Source organism: Gorilla gorilla, chromosome 2 (assembly GCF_029281585.2).
Source record: "Gorilla gorilla gorilla isolate KB3781 chromosome 2, NHGRI_mGorGor1-v2.1_pri, whole genome shotgun sequence".
Taxonomy (NCBI): Eukaryota; Metazoa; Chordata; class Mammalia; order Primates; family Hominidae; genus Gorilla; species Gorilla gorilla.
In genome coordinates, this window is record NC_086017.1 from 118793935 (window position 1) to 118813281 (window position 19347).

A 19347-nucleotide genomic window follows, 5' to 3' on the forward strand; every position below is an offset into this window, starting at 1 on the left:
AAGCCTCTTAGAGAGGGGTCCCTGCTCCAACTCAGCAATAGAGCAAATCTCCTATTTTCTTCCTGAAGGCTGTGATTCTCAGGCTGGCTAGAAAATGCAGATTCTGAGGTTGCAGCTCTTCTGCCTATCCCACTCCCCAGGAATCTAGTTGTGAAGAAGATCCCACAGAGGATTGTAATGTTGGGTGTCGCAGGGGAAAAACTGACTGAAGGTTAAAGGTAAAAAACCCTAAGGATATTACCGCAAAAAGGAGTGGTCGTGCCGGGCTTGCGGGGAGACCTGAGGAAGTTAGACCTCCGGAGTCCACCGCCCCCCTTTCACTACCTGTTATGGGTTTAAATTTTGTCCTCCCCCAGAAGTTAGGCTGAACTCTTAACTTCTAGAACTTCTCAATATGAACTTATTTGGAAATAGGGTCTTTGCAGACATATTCAAGTCTAGATGAGGTCACACAGGAGTAGAGTGAGCCCTGATCCAGTATGACTGGTGTTCTTATAAGAAGAGAAGAGGCACGTAGAGGGAAGGCAATGTGAAGACACACAGGGAGAGTGCCATGTGATGTCACAGGCAGCATGGAGTGCTGCACACGAATGACAGAAGGAAGGGTTTTCCCCTATAGGTTTCAGATGAGCACGGCCCTGCCAACACCTGGATTTCAGTCTTTCAGCCTCCAGAGCTGTGAGGCAATACATTTCTGCTGTTTTAAGCCATCTAGGTTGTGGTACTTTGTTGTGGTGGCCCTAGCAAAATAATATACTCTCTCTAAGTCCCACCCCCGCCCCCTTCCTCCCAGGTTATAGGATGCAGGCAGCTGCCTCTCCCACACCTACTAATGCCAGCCTTGTTGGGGTGAGCACTACAGATTGTCTTCTTGGCTTCCTCATGCCTCAGTCCCCGGTCTGGCCTCCTGAGGGTCATGGAGTCCACGGGCTTCTGTTGCTTCTTGATCTTTCAGAGAAAGATGAACAGGATGTGGACTTATTAGGGCACTTTCAGGATGAAACCAAAGGCCCACTGGCTGTGAGGGGAACTGGAAGAGAAACCAAGTGAAGCTCCCACTTCAATCCTAAATTGTCTGTTTCTCTGGAGCTAGAGAAAATGAACTTTTTGAGTAAAAGCAGGACCCAGCCATGCTGTAGCATGTCTAGGAATTCCCTGTGGTTCTGAGCTTTCATTGCATTTGTTCCAGGGGTGTCTGCAATTTGTCACAGAGGTCCCTGACTTTCTAGGCAGAGGGAGAAAAGGAAAGGGAGTGGGGTGGTGACTGTGGAAGGGCTCTCTAAACATCTCCGGGGCCATGCAAACTGTCAACATTAAGGGAGGTGAGGTGGTGACCATAGTGGTTATTCCAGAATGCCTGTGGTCTGTCTCCTCTCACCTCACTCTCTGACACTCTTACTCTTGGAGTAGGTAGCTGTGTAGTGTCCTGGCAATAAGAATAACAGTCATGAAAACTGTCATTTATCAAATGCCATATGCTGGATGGCTATTATTTCATATCCTCATAGTAACTCTGCAAGACACAGGAAACCTCCATTTTACAGGTTAGGCTCAGACAGAGTACAGAATTTGTTCAAGTTCACAGAACTGTGGGTGGCTGAGCTAGCAATCAAGGCCAGGCATGACCATCTTTCCACTAGGTTGCACCACTTGTCCACAAAGGCAAGCACACCTTCTGCTAGCCTCGGGCAACAGAATTCTTAGTCACATCATCCTTGTGTTAGGATAGCTATCTGGAGGCTTAGCCCTTTCTTTATTGCTCTCATAATCATTCTCAGTAGTCTGTGCATTTTTGTGGAGAAACATGTACAGAGAGGAAAAGAAAGTAAATTAGTGCTTACCCACATTAAGCAGAAAGAACAAAAAGTTTTCTAATCACTTCATAGTTTTGCAATAGTTGCATTCATCAAAACCCAATTTGCATTTTAGTGTGGAAGACCTTGCTATACCTGTGGTATCCCTGCCACACAGACTGCCCAAAGCATTTCTGAAAATTGACACAGTGTTCAGAATTTAGGGGAGCAGAAAAATGGGAATGATCTGAACCCCATGACGTATCTAGGTATGGCTCACTTCTTTAAATGTTCAAGGGCCTCTGGTTAAGGAGAAAATTAATTTTACTCCTAAGTTTTTGAATAATATGTGATTAACGTTTTAGCCTTCTTCATACGTACTTTTAACCTGTGAACCTGTTTAACAATTAAGCACATGTGGGAATTGTAAATTTTGGTTCCAGGTAAGAGAGAGAAGGTTAAATCAAGGGGATTAGATAAACAAGGTTACCTCATTTTAAGAGTGGGTATTTAAGACTTCTCATACGAAGGTTATTTGTAGAGATGGCATTGTGGGTGGTTCTCTATTTTTCAGTGAGGCTCTAACTGAAGAGAATGACCCCACTTTGTTGTGCAAGATTTCAGCTAGTCATGAAATAGAGCAGTGGCCTGCCGGGCGCGGTGGCTCACGCCTGTAATCCCAGCACTTTGGGAGGCTGAGGCGGGCGGATCACGAGGTCAGGAGATCGAGACCATCCTGGCTAACACGGTGAAACCCCGTCTCTACTAAAAAATACAAAAAATTAGCCGGGCGTAGTGGCGGGTGCCTGTAGTCCCAGCTACTCGGGAGGCTGAGGCAGGTGAATGGCGTGAACCCGGGAGGCGGAGCTTGCAGTGAGCCGAGATCGTGCCACTGCACTCCAGCCTGGGAGACAGAGCGAGACTCCGTCTCAAAAATAAATAAATAAATAAAAACAAAAAAAAGAGAGCAGTGGTCAGCAACCTTTTTCTGTAAAGGGCCAGAGAGTAAATATTTCAGCCTTTTTAACTCCTCAGCTCTGTCATCTTAGCCTGAAAGCAGGCATAAACACAAATCAATGCGTGGCTGTGTTCCAATAAAACTTTATTTGCAAAAACAGTCCGTGATCTGGTTTCAGCCTGCCGGCTAGGGTTTGCTGACCACAGATATAGAGCATCCATAGGAAAACGTTATTTAAACATTGGAACCGTTGGCTGAAATGCTCTGCTGTTGGAGGTTTTTTTGTTTTTGTTTTTGTTTGAGACGGAGTCTTGCTCTGTCCCCCAGGCTGGAGTGCAGTGGCGCTATCTCGGCTCACTGCAACCTCCGCCTCCCGGGTTCACGCCATTCTCCTGCCTCAGCCTCCCGAGTAGCTGGGACTACAGGCGCCCGCCACCATGCCCGGTTAATTTTTTTGTATTTTTAGTAGAGACGGGGTTTCACCGTGTTAGTCAGGATGGTCTCCATCTCCTGACCTCGTGATCCGCCCGCCTCGGCCTCCCCAAAGTGCTGGGATTACAGGCGTGAGCCACCGCGCCAGGCCTGTTGTATGTTTTTAAAAACAGATTGGGCAGTTACTTGTTTGGATTGGCTTTCATATGCTAATTCCTCCTTTAACACATTGGTGCTTCTGACATGCAGAATCTTCTACTCAATATTGTCACAGGACTACCAGTCACCTAATCCTCTTTTTCTATGAACTTCACTTAAGTTACAGGGAAATTTTTCTCTACAGGTCTTACCCAATGTCTTCTAAACAAAAGATTGTGTCTGAATGCTAAGAGGGTCATGGCCACAGAGAGTGGGAGGATTTGAGCCCTTCAAGCACTTGGGTAGGAGAAAAGGAAATTAACTCATCAAATCTTTTCTCTCAAATAGCAAAAATGCAATAGATTCTTGCACAATGAAGAATCCTCTGCCAGTAGGCTAAAAGTCCACCTTCCTGTTTCCCTCTGTGTTCTATCTGATTCATGATCCAGAAGGGCTCATGCATTAATGTGATGTTCACAGCATTTCCACATGGTAGCTGAGAAACACTTTGCAATGCTAAAAAGTTTGAATTACTCTTAAATGTGTATATATGCATAAATGTATATATGTAGGTCTAGACATAACATGCAAGAATCAAGATACTGATTCTTAACATTGGCAACTAGATAAACATCAAATGTTAGAATTGTGAATATTTTATTATACATGCATTTTTAAAAGGTAATTACATTTTAAAAATAAAGTAATAAATTTTAGTTTCATATACTTTTTAAATTTAAAATTTATTGTCATATAATTCATATTCTGCCTTTTAATTTTAATAGATAAAAATATATTTTTTGGGAAACGTAAAATTTTTTTATTTGCCAATATAAAGTTTTACATTAACTTTTTTACATTTTTATTAATCTATATTGAAGATTTTAATCAATTAGTTCATTACTGTCAATCGTATAAATTTGATTATAACAACATAATTTGTATTTTTATATTGAGAAGAGAAATATTCAATTTTATGGAGCAAGCAAATAATAATTCATAAATTATATATGTCCTTATTTTGTTACTCACCCTTTCAGGATACCCAGTCATATAAAAAAAATCAAATGCAGTCATCTTTTTAAAATTTCTCATTATGAAGGTATCCTTAAAAAGGTAGACAGACAGGACATATTTATTAAACAATTTGTTAGCATACGGTATGAGGGTCCCCATTTGAGACAGCCAAGTAAAAAGGGCTCACCGGAGAATCTCCTATTGGCCTGTGCTCTGGGAGGACAGGGTGGAACCTTGAGAAGTTCTCACCATTTGTACAGGGGAGGTGCCTGGCCTCTCCTGTTCCTGGGTGGGGACCTGGGATTCTATCGTTGAGGTGGAGAGACTGTTACTGGCACTGTATCTTATTTTGCTGGGTTGTTTCTCCTTTTTCCTTTTCACCCAAAAAATTTCACTCCTAACCCTTCTATGTGTCCATGAGCCTAATCTTTCCTGGTCATGTGACAAGAAACCATTTTTTTTCTACAACACATTTACGTTCTTGCTCCAGCCCCCACAAATATTAGTGAAGAGCCTATCTCAAATGACTATCTTTCATAGAAATGAAGATGTTTTGACTGATGAACAATTTTTATTAATTGATACAAGACCCAAAACTCCTTTTGGGTTTAATTCTTTTGTTGAAATTTTTTTCAAACATAACTCAGTTTGACAGCTTCTTACCTGAATTTTCAAAATCCCCAAATCTCTAGAAATAAAACTTTTCTCTTTTAAAAAATGTATTTTGTGCCATCGTCATTTGGTGGCAAAACCTAACTGGTTTGACAGGAGATTATGTATAGCCCTTATGCATACTATTTATATTCAAATATTCATTTAGAGATATTAATGAGTTTGATTATGAGATCTGTCCCAGATCCTGCTTGGGAGGTTATGTAATGTACTATTCATGCATTATGTTACCTTTCAAAAATCTGAAAAAGTCTGGATTTCTAACACGTCTTGTTTAAAGGTTTCCCTGCCTCAGTAAAAGAGCAAACTAGAAACAATGTCACGTTTTCTTTAATGACTCGGTAGATTACCTTAGAACAGAGGCACAGTATAACAATCAATAATTCCTATTGTACAAAGATTGTACAATAAGATATAGTTAAATGGCAGAGGACTTTTTGCTGAAAGTATACCGACAACCATGATCATTTTTTAAAGGTAAGTCCTGAGTCAACTTGTTTCCATCTTGCTTGAGTTTCTAAATAGTAGCTAAGCTTGCAAAACAATTATAGTCAAATGATACTATTAATTAACTGATTTGAATTCACTCAATTTTCATCATTTTGAATTTATTTTTTAGGATTAGGTCATACTGTAGTTCATGGGTGTATAATTAAATGTGGGTGTACAATTTTAAAAATCCAGAAATCATTGCACCAAACCATAAGCTTATGGAGAAAAGAGAAGTACTTTTTGATCTTTCTTCCTTCATAATGCCTTGCCTACACATAGTAGTCATTCAGTTGGTGTGGAAATGAATATTTTAGCCTACTGTTATATTTTGAGAAAATGCCACTGAAATCTCCGTCATCAGAAACGATTTAAAACTGCCAGAACTTTAGTGTCAACATTCCTCTTGCTCTAGACTGTGAGTGGCTACACATCTATCTCCACACATGAGCTTCTTTTCTGTTTTAAGCCTAAAAACAGCAGCCATATTTGACATTGAGTTTTTTCAATGTCATATAAAATAATCATGCTCACTTCAGCTCAGATTTTATTGAAGCCATTATTGAAGCTTAAGTCTTTTGTGGACTCACTTTTGAATTCAACATTTCTTCAAGTGTCTCACAGCCATTCCTTCCACATTGTTGCTCATCCGAGGAGAAGGAACAAACCCTGGGGACACTTTCCTCCTTTGAGACTAGTGGACCTTGAGGCAAAACGACACCCACAATTGTAGTCTGAGCACCGGGAATTCCATGTAAAGAACATTTTAAAGATATTTCAATGATGTCCTGATTAGCCTCATCCAAGTAACCAAAACAATTCTTTATACTCACACTCCCTTCCACCCACCCTCCTCCCTCCACTAGCCACGGGCTGGGAGAAAATATTTGCAACACACATATCAGATATAGAATATGTATCCAGAATCAAAAACAAAACAAAACCCAAAACATTCCTTATAATTCCACCATGAAAAGATAAACAATCCAATTTACAAATAGACAACAGATACCTTAGTAAAAATAATCACACTCAGAACCCATTTCTATGTTTCTTTTAACATTCTCCAATAAAAGAACTGTGGCTCCTGAGACAAATGGCTGGTCTCAGGGCTGGGGCAAGGGCTATACTAGATGAGCCTGGCTTATCTTGTAGTTTCAGAATGTGAGGAAGGGCTCGAGAAAACACAATGATGGGGATATATCAGATGGATACAGGAACTAAGTAAAGAATCTCCCAATGGTCAAAGCTGAAACAATGTGAGCAACAAAATCAATAATGAAATATTGATTTATAATCCATCCAAAGTGGAAAATAAATACTGAGTGCATACTCTCCATAGGATATAAAAAATCATTGGATTTTAAAAATCTGGTTAAATAGACCAACCTACAATAAAGAAGTATTACAAATAATTTATTCATACATCCCATTTTGAGAAGGTGGAGTATTACTCCCCATCATGTAAGTGTGGGCACTGCATAGCGACTTCCTTCCAAAGAGTATGGTATGGGAAAGGAAAACACAAGAGTAACTTTAGAATGGAGAAGCCTGACAAACACAACCTTCGCTGTGTAATCAAGGTTAGCATCAGTGGTGATAAGTCATGCTGATAGCACATTGCCGAGACCAGCTCGGTCGGGGAGACCCTAACCCAGTGGCGCTAGAGGAATTAAAGGCACACACACAGAAATATAGAGGTGTAAAGTGAGAAATCAGGGGTCTCACAGCCTTCGGAGCTGAGAGCCTTGAACAGAGAAATTTACCCACTTATTTATTAACAGCAAGCCAGTCATTAGCATTGTTTCTATAGATGTTAAAGTATCTCTTATGGGAAACGAAGGGATCCCTTATGGGCTGAAGTATCCCTTATGGGCTGAAATAAAAGGGGTGGGTCTGGCTAGCTATCTGCAGCAGGAACATGCTCTTAAGGCACGGATTGCTCATGCTATTTTTTGTGGTTTAAGAACGGCTTTAAATGGTTTTCCGCCCTGGGCGGGCCAAGTGTTCCTTGCCCTCATTCCAGTAAACCTACAACCTTCCAGCGTGGGTGTTATGGCCATCACGAACATGTCACAGTGCTGCAGAGATTTTGTTTATGGCCAGTTTTGGGGCCAGTTTATGGCCAGATTTTGGGGGACCTGTTCCCAACAGCACATACCCTTGATATGATGGGAGGAGAATGGCACTTTACTTCTGTGGTCTTCTTCCACAAAACCCACAACCCTAGTAGAGTCACATGAAAGCTATCACAGACTCCAATCGAGGGACCTTCTATAAAATGCCTAGCCTGTACTTCTCAAAAGTGTCAAAGTCATCAAAAGCAAAGAAAGTCTGAGAAACAGATGTCTAAAGGAGCCTAAAAAGATATAGCAACCATTTTTAATATACTATCCTGGATGGGATCCTGGGAGAGGTAGGGAATGACACTAGGTAAGAAAGGAAAGGAAGACACAGAATATACTATGAACTTTAATAATAATATATCAATATTGGCTTGTTCATTGTGACAAATGTACCATACTAATGTAAGATGTTAACAGTAGAAGAAACTGGGTGTGTGGCATATGGGAACTCTTTGCACAATCTTTGCAACTTTTCTGTAAATCAAAAACTCTTCTAAAATAAAAAGTTTATTTAAAAAAAATGAACAACAGGTTTGAACAGACGCCCCACCAACAAAGACATACAAGTGGCTAATAAGCACTTTAAGGATGCTCGACATAATTAATCATCAGGGGAATGAAATTAAAACCATAATGAGATTTACTATAAACCCACTAGACTAAAATTATAAAGACTGAAAAAACAAGTGTTGGCAAGGATGTGGAGGAACAGGAATTTTTATACACCTCCAATAGGGATAAAAAATAGTACAACTAACTACTTTGGAAAACAGTTTGGCAGTTTCATAAAGTTATATATACACTATCATATGACCCAGTCACTCTAATCTTAGGTATTTACCCAACAGAAATTAAAGCACAAATCCACATAAATAAAGACTTGTACATAGATGTTTATAGCCCCCCCCTTCAGAAAAACAACCCAAATATCCATCAATCAGTGAATGGATAAACAAACTGTCACATATCCATATAATGGGACCCAACTTGACAATGAAATGTAACAAACTACAGCAACATCATCATAAAATCTCAGCGACATCATGCTTAGCCACATGCAAGAATGTACATGCTGTGTTATGCTACTTACATGCAATGCTAGCAAGTGTGCACTATATTTCAAGGGACAGAAAGAAGACCAGTGGTGCATAGGATAGGAGAGCCGGTATTGACTTGACAAGGGTAAGAGGGGACTTTGTGGACAGATAAAAGTGTTCCATATCTTGATTGTAGTGCTTACATAAGTGTATGCATTTGTTAATGCTCATCAAACTGTACATTTATAATGGTGCATTTCATCTTATGTAATACAATTTAATATAGTTGATTTGTTTAAAAAAATAGAGGGAGTATTTGAAGGGATTCTGAGGGTGGCTCTCTGGGATCCCTCAGGGATGATAAATTGTCCTTCTCTGCTCCATGGTCCTTACACCATCCCATGCCATCCCACTCCTCCCACCACCACCCCAGAAAGTAAGGGAGCTGTTTGACATGCATCTCTTTGACAGTGAAGGTTCCTGCCCCATGCAATTGCAGAAGGTAGAAGGCTTGATGGCATAATGTATGCCAGTGGGGCTTGAAGAGATCCTTTAGTGTGCCTGGAAGAGGAAGGAGGAAGGAGGAAGTGGACATACCTTCCCCTGTTCTCTGTGACTTTCAGGCACAGAAGAGGACCCCGATGTCTGCTGGAAGCACAGAGCTTTGTAGAGAGATCACAGGTGTACAGCAACCTGAGTGGGGGCCGAAGGGACATGCAGCTGCCCCTCTAGGGCAAAAGCGTCCCATGAGGGAGCTGGCATGAAGCTGAACATGGCCTCAGGAAACCATGCATACAGCTACAGCAAGATAGCAGATGCCACGGAACAAAGTGCCACCAGATCAGGACACAGGCACCTCCTACTACTGAGGCTGCTGCTCCCAGCCACAAGAAGAGGAGTTCTCTCTCCTCCCCGCTGGGGTTGGAGTCGGTGAAGCTGGGATAGACAGTATTAGTTCAGGGAGAAAAAGCTTGTACCTATGAGTAAGGACAGCTAATGATATTGAATTTTGACAGAATTGTCAACAGAGAAAGCCTAAGACTTTAACAAGAATAGATTACAAAAATCAGTGGACTAGACTAAGATTTAAACAAAAATAGGACAGAAAATAAGACATATGCTCTGGGTAGATTTTAAGGTTCAAAGAAGTTTTGAGAATATAGCAAGCTTCATTAAAAAAAATTTGCATGGATCTACTTCAGTCCAACTGTTACACTTACATTCAAATAGGATTGTTATGATACACTCTTTTGCAACCTGCTATTTTCACTGGGTTATATATCGTGAACATTTGTCCATGTCAATATATAGTCTTCTACAACATGGTTTTTAATGTCTGTGCAGCATCTACCACATGAATGTATGTGTTTTATTTAAATGGTAGCTTATTGTTAAACACTAAGGCTGTTCCAATTTTTCAGTATTATAAATAAGTTTGATGAAGAATCTTACACATGTATCTTTTCACACATCTCTGATTGTGCCCATTAGATAAATTCACAGTTAAGGAATTGCTGGTGCATGGGATATTTGTATTTTAAGGCTCTTAACACCCTGTAGAAGGTTTGTGTTCATTTACACTTCCACTAGAAATAATTTTAAAGGCTAATTTTCTATTTATCTGTATCTCATTCTGACTCAACAATAAATTGAACTGGCTGAAGGATGCTCATATATCCATCTTTCTTTCATTATTATGTTATACTTAGGGTGACTTTAGAACTTAAAATTAGCAACACTAGCAGTGTTTTTTATCCTCAGTTTAGCCACAGAAATGGCCGTGTTGGTGTAATGAGAGTAATAATAATGGAGTTAACCTTTAAGGAGAACTTACTGTATGGCAAGTAGCATTCACAGTACTTTACAGGTATTAACAGTCCTATGATGTAAGTACTATTATCCTTGTCATTTTAAAGAAGAGGAAACTGAGTAACCAAAACAGTAAGTGCCTTGATCAATGTAGCTTTTCAGTATTAATATGTGTCATTCTTATCTGGATTGTTTCAGTATTTCTGTACATGGTGATTCTTTAATTTGCATCAGGTCTTAAAGAATTAAGTTCTTTCTGTTATACAGACTAAACACCGACTCACCACGGACAAAGACACTTCTGCTCTGAATATGAAATCCTGTGGTTGGATGGTCTTGGGGCCCCCTGCGGCAAAATTCTATAGACCCTGTCCCACACTCTGTCGTGAAAATGGGACTATATTACAGTTCTAATTCCCAAGTACAGCGCTGTCACATACTGCCCCAGTCAGTTGTAGAGTTTGCCACAAGTAATTTCTTATAAGTAATTAAGTTCTGAAGTTTGCAAATGGAGCATTTTTCATGTAAATTGGAGTGGATGTGAGATTATCCTTGCCTAAGGTCACCTCACTCCCACACATTTCCATGTGCTCTCAGAGTAGGAGAGAAGTGGGTGAAGCCTTTGCAAGGTTGTGGAGGAGTGTTACCAGCCTGCAGCCCATCCTGCCTCTGCACCCAGGGAGTGGGTGGCACATGCATATATGTGGATCTCTGCAGGAAAAGCATGGGGAACTACAACTCCAAACGGAAGGAATAAAAGTAGAGGAAACAATTAAAACAACTGAAGAGTAGGAAAAGGTGTTTCTGCCTCAATGCAACTGAAAACAAAAATTAGACATTTTCATTCCCAGTCTTCTTTCTTTGATTAGCATCAGGAAGCCAGATTTAGTTTCCTACCAACAACAACAACAACAAAACAAAACAAACAAACAAAAACGCTGTGTGTGCCCAGTAGGGAGAGATGATGAAAGCACCATGTTTCTGTGTTTATGTTTCAGCATGTCAAAGGGTATCAAGATGGCCATGAAAAGAATGGAACCTCCTAAAATCTTTGTTGTTAAAGAAATGTTTTCCCTTCAATGAACAGCTTGCCAAGGCCAGATAAGCAGCATGAAAAGCAGAAAAAAAAAATGCTTCTGTTTGCTTATTTAGAGAGTTGTTCTTAAAAATTCATCTGCTTACAATCTCCAGAAAGAAATTGCCATCCCTTGCCCATTGGCTGATTGGGAAAGGTCTCTTACAGTGTTAAATTGTCCTTTTTCTTCATTAATCTTTGCACCTTATGTTAAGAATGTTCTTGCATGCGAGTGAGCAGTAAGGGCCACTGTCTGCTAATGAGGTCAAGGTTAAGGACTATAAACTTAATTAGGATCATTAACTGATTGTATTTTATAGTTAGAAACTGGACACCTAATCCCAAATAGACATCTTCCAATTTAATGTCTATGTTCCGGGCCAGCACCAGCCTAGCCTCTTCTGGAGAAATAACTCAAAGCAGTGTCATTTTGGTGTATCTTGGTATGTGAATGGTAAATCACTGTTATTCTCCAATATCAAAGAATAAACATGTTTTTCCCATTTAAGGGCAGCCTCATCAATAGTATTTCCAACTCTTAAACTCTTCCTATGGTTTTCAGGGATGTCCAATCTTTTGGCTTCCTTGAGCCACATTGGAAGAAGAAGAATTGTCTTATGCCACACATAAAATATACTAACAATAGCTGATGAACTTTTTAAAAAATCGCGAAAAAATCTCATAATGTTTTAAGAAAGTTTACGAATTTGTGTTGGGCCCTATTCAAAGCCATCCTGGGACACATGTGGCCCTTGGGCTGCAGGTTGGACAAGCTTGATTTATATGGCAGACCCTCCCTGCTTTTGCAGGCATCTTGCCCCCAATGACTTTTGTTGGGGATTAATATCAAAGGAGCATCTACCTTTTACTCAATAATCCTCTAAATTTTGAGGTGGTCTTTCCAATGCAGGATACATTTCAAAAAATGTTTTTGCTTTTTTTTCTCTTGAAAAAGGTAACATATTTGCATTATAGAAAACTTTAAAATGCAGAAAAATATAAATAAAAATATTAAATCTCCCATGGACAAGGTGGGAAGAATTCTTGAAAAGAACTATGACTGAATGATGAGGCAACTTTTTGCACTTAAGTAATTTGATTAAATTATTGACAGTCCCCAGTGATTGAATTCTACACTGCAGGAATGACTCCTAACTATCTCTCTGTGCCATTGTTTTTACATAGTTTTTTAATTTAAAAACTGTTTTGACTGTTTTCTGTTACATAAATGCCAATCTCTGCTGAGAAATGCCATCAGATGCTTTTCTGTAAATCATAGCACAGAATGTATCCTTCTTTCCAAAACTACTGCCATTAAATATTACTGTCCTTGTAATAGAAGAAAGAGAGGGTGATAATTCTAGAAATGAAATATTTCAGAATAATCATGAATGAATGAACAGTAGTATTTACTACTTGAAGAGACAAAAATAAATTAATGAATTTGGGGATATAGGACTGTTCGTATCTAACATCTAAGATCCATAACCTCCACAAATCATAGTTGTAGAAAACCTTATTTTGAAACAGTGAAATGGATAAATAGACTTAAACCATTTTCATCTTTCTTGATTTACCTTGGTAGTGGCAAAATTTAATTATGTTGCCACTCTTAATAAGTCAAAGTCCTGGGACAACTGATTTGATCTCATGTTTCTACACATATCAGGAAGAAGAAACAGACATTTCTATGACTCTAAAGCAAAGACGCTTCTTTAGTACAGAACAATGATTTCTAGTTCCACTCCAGTTCTGAAATTTTCAAAGAATGGAAGGCGAGAAAAGGAATGAGCAAGAAGGAAAGGAGCAACCAGTCTTTATGACAACTTAGGAGAGCTCAGTAGGTAAAGGGTCTGATGCATAGCAGGTGATCAACTCTTCCTTTATTATTGGCAGGCTCCCACAGGCAAGAGCACATCCTACTGGACTTGAGGAAGAAAATGATCTGTCCATACCCACTGCCTGGAGAATGATCTGTTGCCAGAAGCTGGATGACTTCGGGCCTAGCCAAATGCCAAGCTACGCTAAGGGAAGTTGGGGTTCTTGTCCTGGAAAATTGCAGAATGGTAGGGAGAATGTATTGTCTAGATACTTGCATTTCTCAGAGGTTGAATGAAAGTGTATTCCCAGGTTTAATAATAACCTGGCATCCTGTCCTTATGAATAAGGCATATGTGTCTAACAGAGAAAGTCTTAACCCTTGAGAGGCACGGTGGCATAAGAAAGAACCAGAGACCTATTCGCTGACCCCCGCTTTTGTTCACTTACATACTTGCTGTGTGACCCTGGACAAATCACTTCATCTCTGTGTCTTCGGTTTCCTAATGAGTGTAATGAGATCCTTTCCAGTTCTAACTTTCTGTGATCCTCCTCATATGTAGGGCTATAAACCACAATGCTGCTTACCAGTCCTGCAAGTGACATACAGGTAAAGAGTTGCTGCTTGTTGTGTTTTTCAGTTTGGCCACCACAGACTCCAGGTTTTGTAACAAAAGTATATTAGTCCTTTCTTGCACTACTATAGAGAAATACCTGAAACCAGGTAATTTATAAAGAAAAGAGATTTAATTGGCTCATGGTTCCACAGGCTCTACAGGAAGCATGGTGCTGCATCTGCTTCTGGGGAGGCCTCAGGAAGCTTTTACTCATGGTAGACAGCAAAGCCGGAGCAGGCATCTTACATGGTTAGGAGCAGGACCAAGTGTCAGGAGGAGATGCTACACATTTTCAAACAACCAGATCTCACAATAACTCACTCGCTCAGGATCAGGAGAACAGCGCTAGGGGGCTTGTGCTAAACCACTCATGAGAACTCTGTCCCCATGATCCCATCGCCTCCTACCAGGCCCCATTTCCAATACTGGGGATTACAACTGAACATGAGATTTGGGTAAGGACATAGATCCAAAACATATCAAAAAGCAAATACATATACCATAGCTTTCTTGTTTTCTTCTTCCACTTCACACATAGCAATACTAAAGCTGAGCTTTTTGACAGTGGTGGCAATGATAAGAACAATGACAAATAGGTCACTTCAATAAAGAAATGATAATGAGGTGGGAGAGTTCTCTGGCCCCCCCTTGCAGGGTGTGTGACAAGGGGTGCAGCTCTCTGTTCGACCTCCATGAGCTCAAACCCCTTACGGGAGGGGGAGCATGCAGACAGGCAGGCGCAGGAATTGGGGCGAGCACTTTTGGGCTCTGGCCCCACAGCAGCGTCTAGGGATGGGTGCCTGCAACCCTAGTGCTACAATGCTGTTTTAGCTCTGCCATCCACAGATGGCTTAAGTGTTAACCAGCTCATTGGCCCCTTGGTACCCAGGCATCCCAAAAGAATTGGGTCACACACAGACTTGAAGGATGAATGCAGGGGTTTTATTGAGTGGTAGAGGTGGCTCTCAGCAGGATGGATAGGGAGCTGAAAGTGGCAAGGGAATGGGAAGATGATCTTACCCTGGAGTTTGGCCATCCAGTTGCCAAACTCCTCTCTGACTGTCCCCAGCCAAACTCCTCTCAGCCTTCAGATGCTCCTTCTCTTCTCTCTTTCTCTGCCTCACCTTTCCGCCATTCATCTGTGTGTCTCCTCATCTCCTAGTCTGCCTCTGGAGCCTGGGGTTTGGGGTTTATATGGGTACAGGTTAGGGGGTATGGTGGGCCAAAAGGCAACTTTTGGGGAGCAAAAACAAGAATGCCTGTCCTCATTTAGGGCCGTGGGTATCCAGGCTTGAGGGTGGGGTCTTTGCTGGGGAATCGCCCTCTTCTACCCAGTATTTCCCTGTCTTCTGTCCATATCAGTAAGTCACTCAAACCTTACTTTTGAAGTCTCTTTTCTGTCTGGATGGTCAAATAGGAAAGGCCCAAACCAAGGGTTCCCCAACTTGCTCCTCTTTTCATGTCATCTGGATTAGTAAATGATGCCTCATTCAATCCAGTGCCTCAAGCCAGAAACTGGGAGAGATCCTTGACCTCGCTCTGTCCATCAGTCATCCTGTCCAATCCATCACCAAACTGCAAATAGCTTATCCACTTCTCTCAATTTCCACTATGGCAGGCCTTGTCCAAACCTTTATCAACCCTCACTGAGCTAGTGCACAAACTTCCTGAAGTCTCTCCACACTCACTCCCTCATCCTACCTCCTATGCATTCTCCCCACTGCAAACAAAGCAATCTTTCTAAAATACAAATTGGATCGCTTTATTCTCATTCTTGAATCTCTTAAGGGGGTATTCCCATTGCACTTAACATGATGTCACCAATCTTTACTCTGGTTTATCAGATCCCACGTGAGCTCTCCAGCTTCCTCTCCCACTCATTCCCCAACACCATTTCCTCCTCAAGGCTTCCTCATATTTCTCCATATTATGCCCAGGCCCATCCTGGACCCGGCTAACCCTTACTCATGCTGTATCTGTCTGTGTAAATGGCATTTCCTCGGACAGGCTTTCTTGACTCCCTCCTCGCAAGTATACCAGGCCCCTTTGTAACCATCACAAATTACAATTATGTGTTTGATTGTTCACTTAGTTATAACCCCTTTCTCTCACGAGGTTCCATGAGGGGATAGAGCACTTCTGTCTTCTTCATTACCATACTTCAATGGCAACCACAATGGCCAGTCCACTGGATGCAAATGTTTGTGGAATCAATAGCCAGGTGAGGTCCCCTTAATGGAAGTTTCCTTCTTCTGGTTACTTTATTTCCATCCTATAAGCTATTATCAGGAGCAACGCTGCAGATGATCATTTCTTTGTACGTTTTTCACTTTTGCAAGAGCTCTCCCTATGAAGAGCTTTTCCATTTCAGCCTAGATAGGCCTTATTTGAAAGTGGCCATCTTTCTTCACACGCACCCTCCTTTGCTTAGAGATGCAGAGAGTTTAAGACTTTGCCAAGGGAGGTATGTCGTCAAGACACTCGACATGGTGATGTGGAGCAAGGCTCTGGGTCAGTCTCTACTGAGGTTTGAATCTTGGTTTTGTCCCTTTCTAGCTAATTGACTTTGTGCAACTAACTTGCCTCAGTTTTTTTCAACTCTAAAATATGGATAATAATATAATCTAACCGATAGGTTGTCTTGAGGATTTAATGAAGTAACAAATATAAAACGGTTAGTACAATGCCTGGGACATAGCAAGTGCCTGATAAACATTGACTCCTATTAATATGTTTCACTGAATCCCAGAGGAAAGTTTGTTCACGTGCTGAGTTCTAGGGCTGGAGAATTTCAGGGGAGGCATCTTTCTTTGTCTTCTGTCTCCCTTTCCCTCTCATTTACTTTACCCTATACCCCCATCCTGATGTGCTGTGGTCCCAAAAGGCAGCAAGCAAAACTATGATAGACTGTAATTCCCTACCTTAATAATTTGAAATCATAAGCGGATTTGAAATTTACAAGCCAGCAGTATAAAATTGCTGATGACCATTGTTTAAACTTGGCAAGATGAATTATGTCTAGAAATAATTAGTAATATGTTAGTCAAGTCACTCCTAGATAATGTTGTTGCACTGCCATTTAGTGACAGTTCAGGAGAGCGCCCTTACAAGAGGCTCTGTAGGCAGAGAGTAGGTGACATTAACCTTCTAAACAGAAGCCGCTGCACACCGAGTGCCAGAGTACCAACAAGAATTTAACATTCCACTCCTACCGCCGTCTCCCACTTCCCGGCTTCGGCAAGGTGGTTTTAAAATGAGAAGCACATCCCGAGTACTCTGTGTAGGTGGTGGAGTGGGAGGAGGTGAAATGCAAGCTTTATTTTCCCGGCTGCCTGTCATCCGATTCCCCGCTTTCCTCCGACTTTCATGAGTGATGAGGTCATCCCGGTGCAGGAAAATCAAACTCCTATTTTTCAAACCCAATAAAGGCCAGCATTGTACGTCTGCGTAAACAGAGAGGCCAGACGGGCAGGGTGGCGGGAGGACCAGTGGCCCGCCCTCTGGCGGCCGCGAGAGACAGCGTGCCCCGCGCTCCACCAAGCCGCGACAGGGAGGCGGGGAGGGTGCGTGCGAACATGTAAGTTAAAATTAGATCAATAGTCAGCTTAGCGGCCTCAATCAATGCTTCGCAGGGAGAGCATGCAACCATCTATTTATAAGCTAACCCCGGCATTATCTTCCTCTTTTAGGACGCAGAGATCCATTACTGCGCGCGGCGGGGAAGAGGACGCCGCCGGGAGCTGGTGCGTGACACACTGCAGCCTCGCGGGCTGCCCGGGACTTCATCAAGCCCGGGTCGGCTCGGGGCGGGCAGGGGGAGGATCCATACCGCCGAACTGCGGCCCCGCTTCTCGCAGCCGCTCTCCCGGGAGCGCCCGCTTAGGACTCACTCCCGCCCATTCCTTACCTCGATGGAATCCTTAGCCCTTAGAGCGCTAAAAAAACAAATAAACAAACAACAGACAAACAAAAAAAACCCAAATTCCAAATGGCCCCCGGACCCTCCCGCAGATGCAGGGCGCACACTGGCCAGTTCTAACCATAGACTTGACTGCATGTTGACAAGGGTTTCCAACCTAGCTTTCCCGAGGTACTGCATGAATCAGTCCTTGCTCAGATGGTGGTTGCTGTAAATAGCTGCAATTTCCCTCCTTCCGTCTCAAAGCACGGATGGGAATGGATTTGCAGCAGGGACTCTGCATTATATTTAAGGTCTTGGTGAGATGGACGCGGGCTCCATCAGCTCCAGACTTCCTGGGACATCTCGGCATTTCCAGGTCCGTTTGCCCCAATGGTGGAAGTCACCGCCCATATATGAGGAAATAAATGTCCACACCTAGCATTTGTGATAACGTGGCTAAATTGTTTTCAGTTTTTGAAAGATGCTGCAGAAAAAGAGGCAAAACCTGATACAGCACAGCAGCATGCCCCTCCCGCCCCCAAATACGAGATCGAATCACATTTCTAAGGGAAAAAACAGGCATTCTCATCTTAGATATGTATGTAGCATATTTTATAATATATATTTTTATCTAAAAATTATGCATTTCTGTATTTTACAACTTTCTTTATTAAGCATTTTTATTTTGTGCTATTTTTTACAGTAAAAACTCTGAAGACCCAAAGAAATTTAATATTAGCTTAAATGTACATTAGATATATTTATAGAATCAATTTATTAGCTGCTATATTGTTTGACATAAAAGGCTTTTGAACTAAAGATAGAAACGGAAGCATTCTTTATTTAGAAACAACCTTTCTCCTCTTCTTCCAACTCTTGTTGGCTTACCTCCAAAATATATCCTGCATCTGTCTCTTTCTCACCACCTAGACTGCTCCTAGTTTAGTTACAGGTCACCCTTCATCATCATTCACCTGGATTGCAAAAATAGCCTCTTGTCTGGTTTTCCTGAATTCATTTTCTCCCCACTGCAGTCCTCACTTGCCACATAGCAACCAGATTGCTCTTTTAAAATGGAAATCAAATCCTATCTCTTCTCTTTTTAGAACCTTCAGTGCCTTCCCATGGCACCTTGATTAGACCCCAAGTTCTTCACCATAGCCAAAATGTAATGTGCCATCTGCCCCATCCACCCTCGCTCATCGCTCCTCATCTCATATCGCTTTCTCACTTGTCACAGCATGCTTTTACATATCCCTTCTTTCAGATCCCAAGCCCCACAAGCTCATTTCTGTCTCCTAATCCCAGCTCTTGCTATTCATTCAGTGTGGAAGATCTCCTTCATAAATTCTTCGCAAATCTACTTCATTCTTATTCCAGCCTCAGCTCAGGTATCAGAGCTGACCACCTTCTATCCCACCCCTCAACTGTACTCATTATCACATCACCCTGTTCTATTTCAACA

At 41.5% G+C, this 19347-nt stretch overlaps 1 protein-coding gene across 1 annotated transcript in view; it reads left to right on the plus strand.

Annotated features, from left to right (window-relative positions):
* LOC109026155 (uncharacterized) overlaps positions 1 to 18701 on the plus strand; it is a 42445-nt gene extending 23744 nt beyond the window's left edge. Inside the window, exons 2-3 of the mRNA XM_063703465.1 lie at positions 13443 to 13612; positions 17671 to 18701. Of these exons, the coding sequence (XP_063559535.1) occupies positions 13443 to 13612; positions 17671 to 17732 (232 nt within the window). The 3' untranslated portion in view covers positions 17733 to 18701. The remainder of the gene's footprint in view (positions 1 to 13442; positions 13613 to 17670) is intronic.
* The last annotated feature ends 646 nt before the right edge of the window (positions 18702 to 19347 follow it).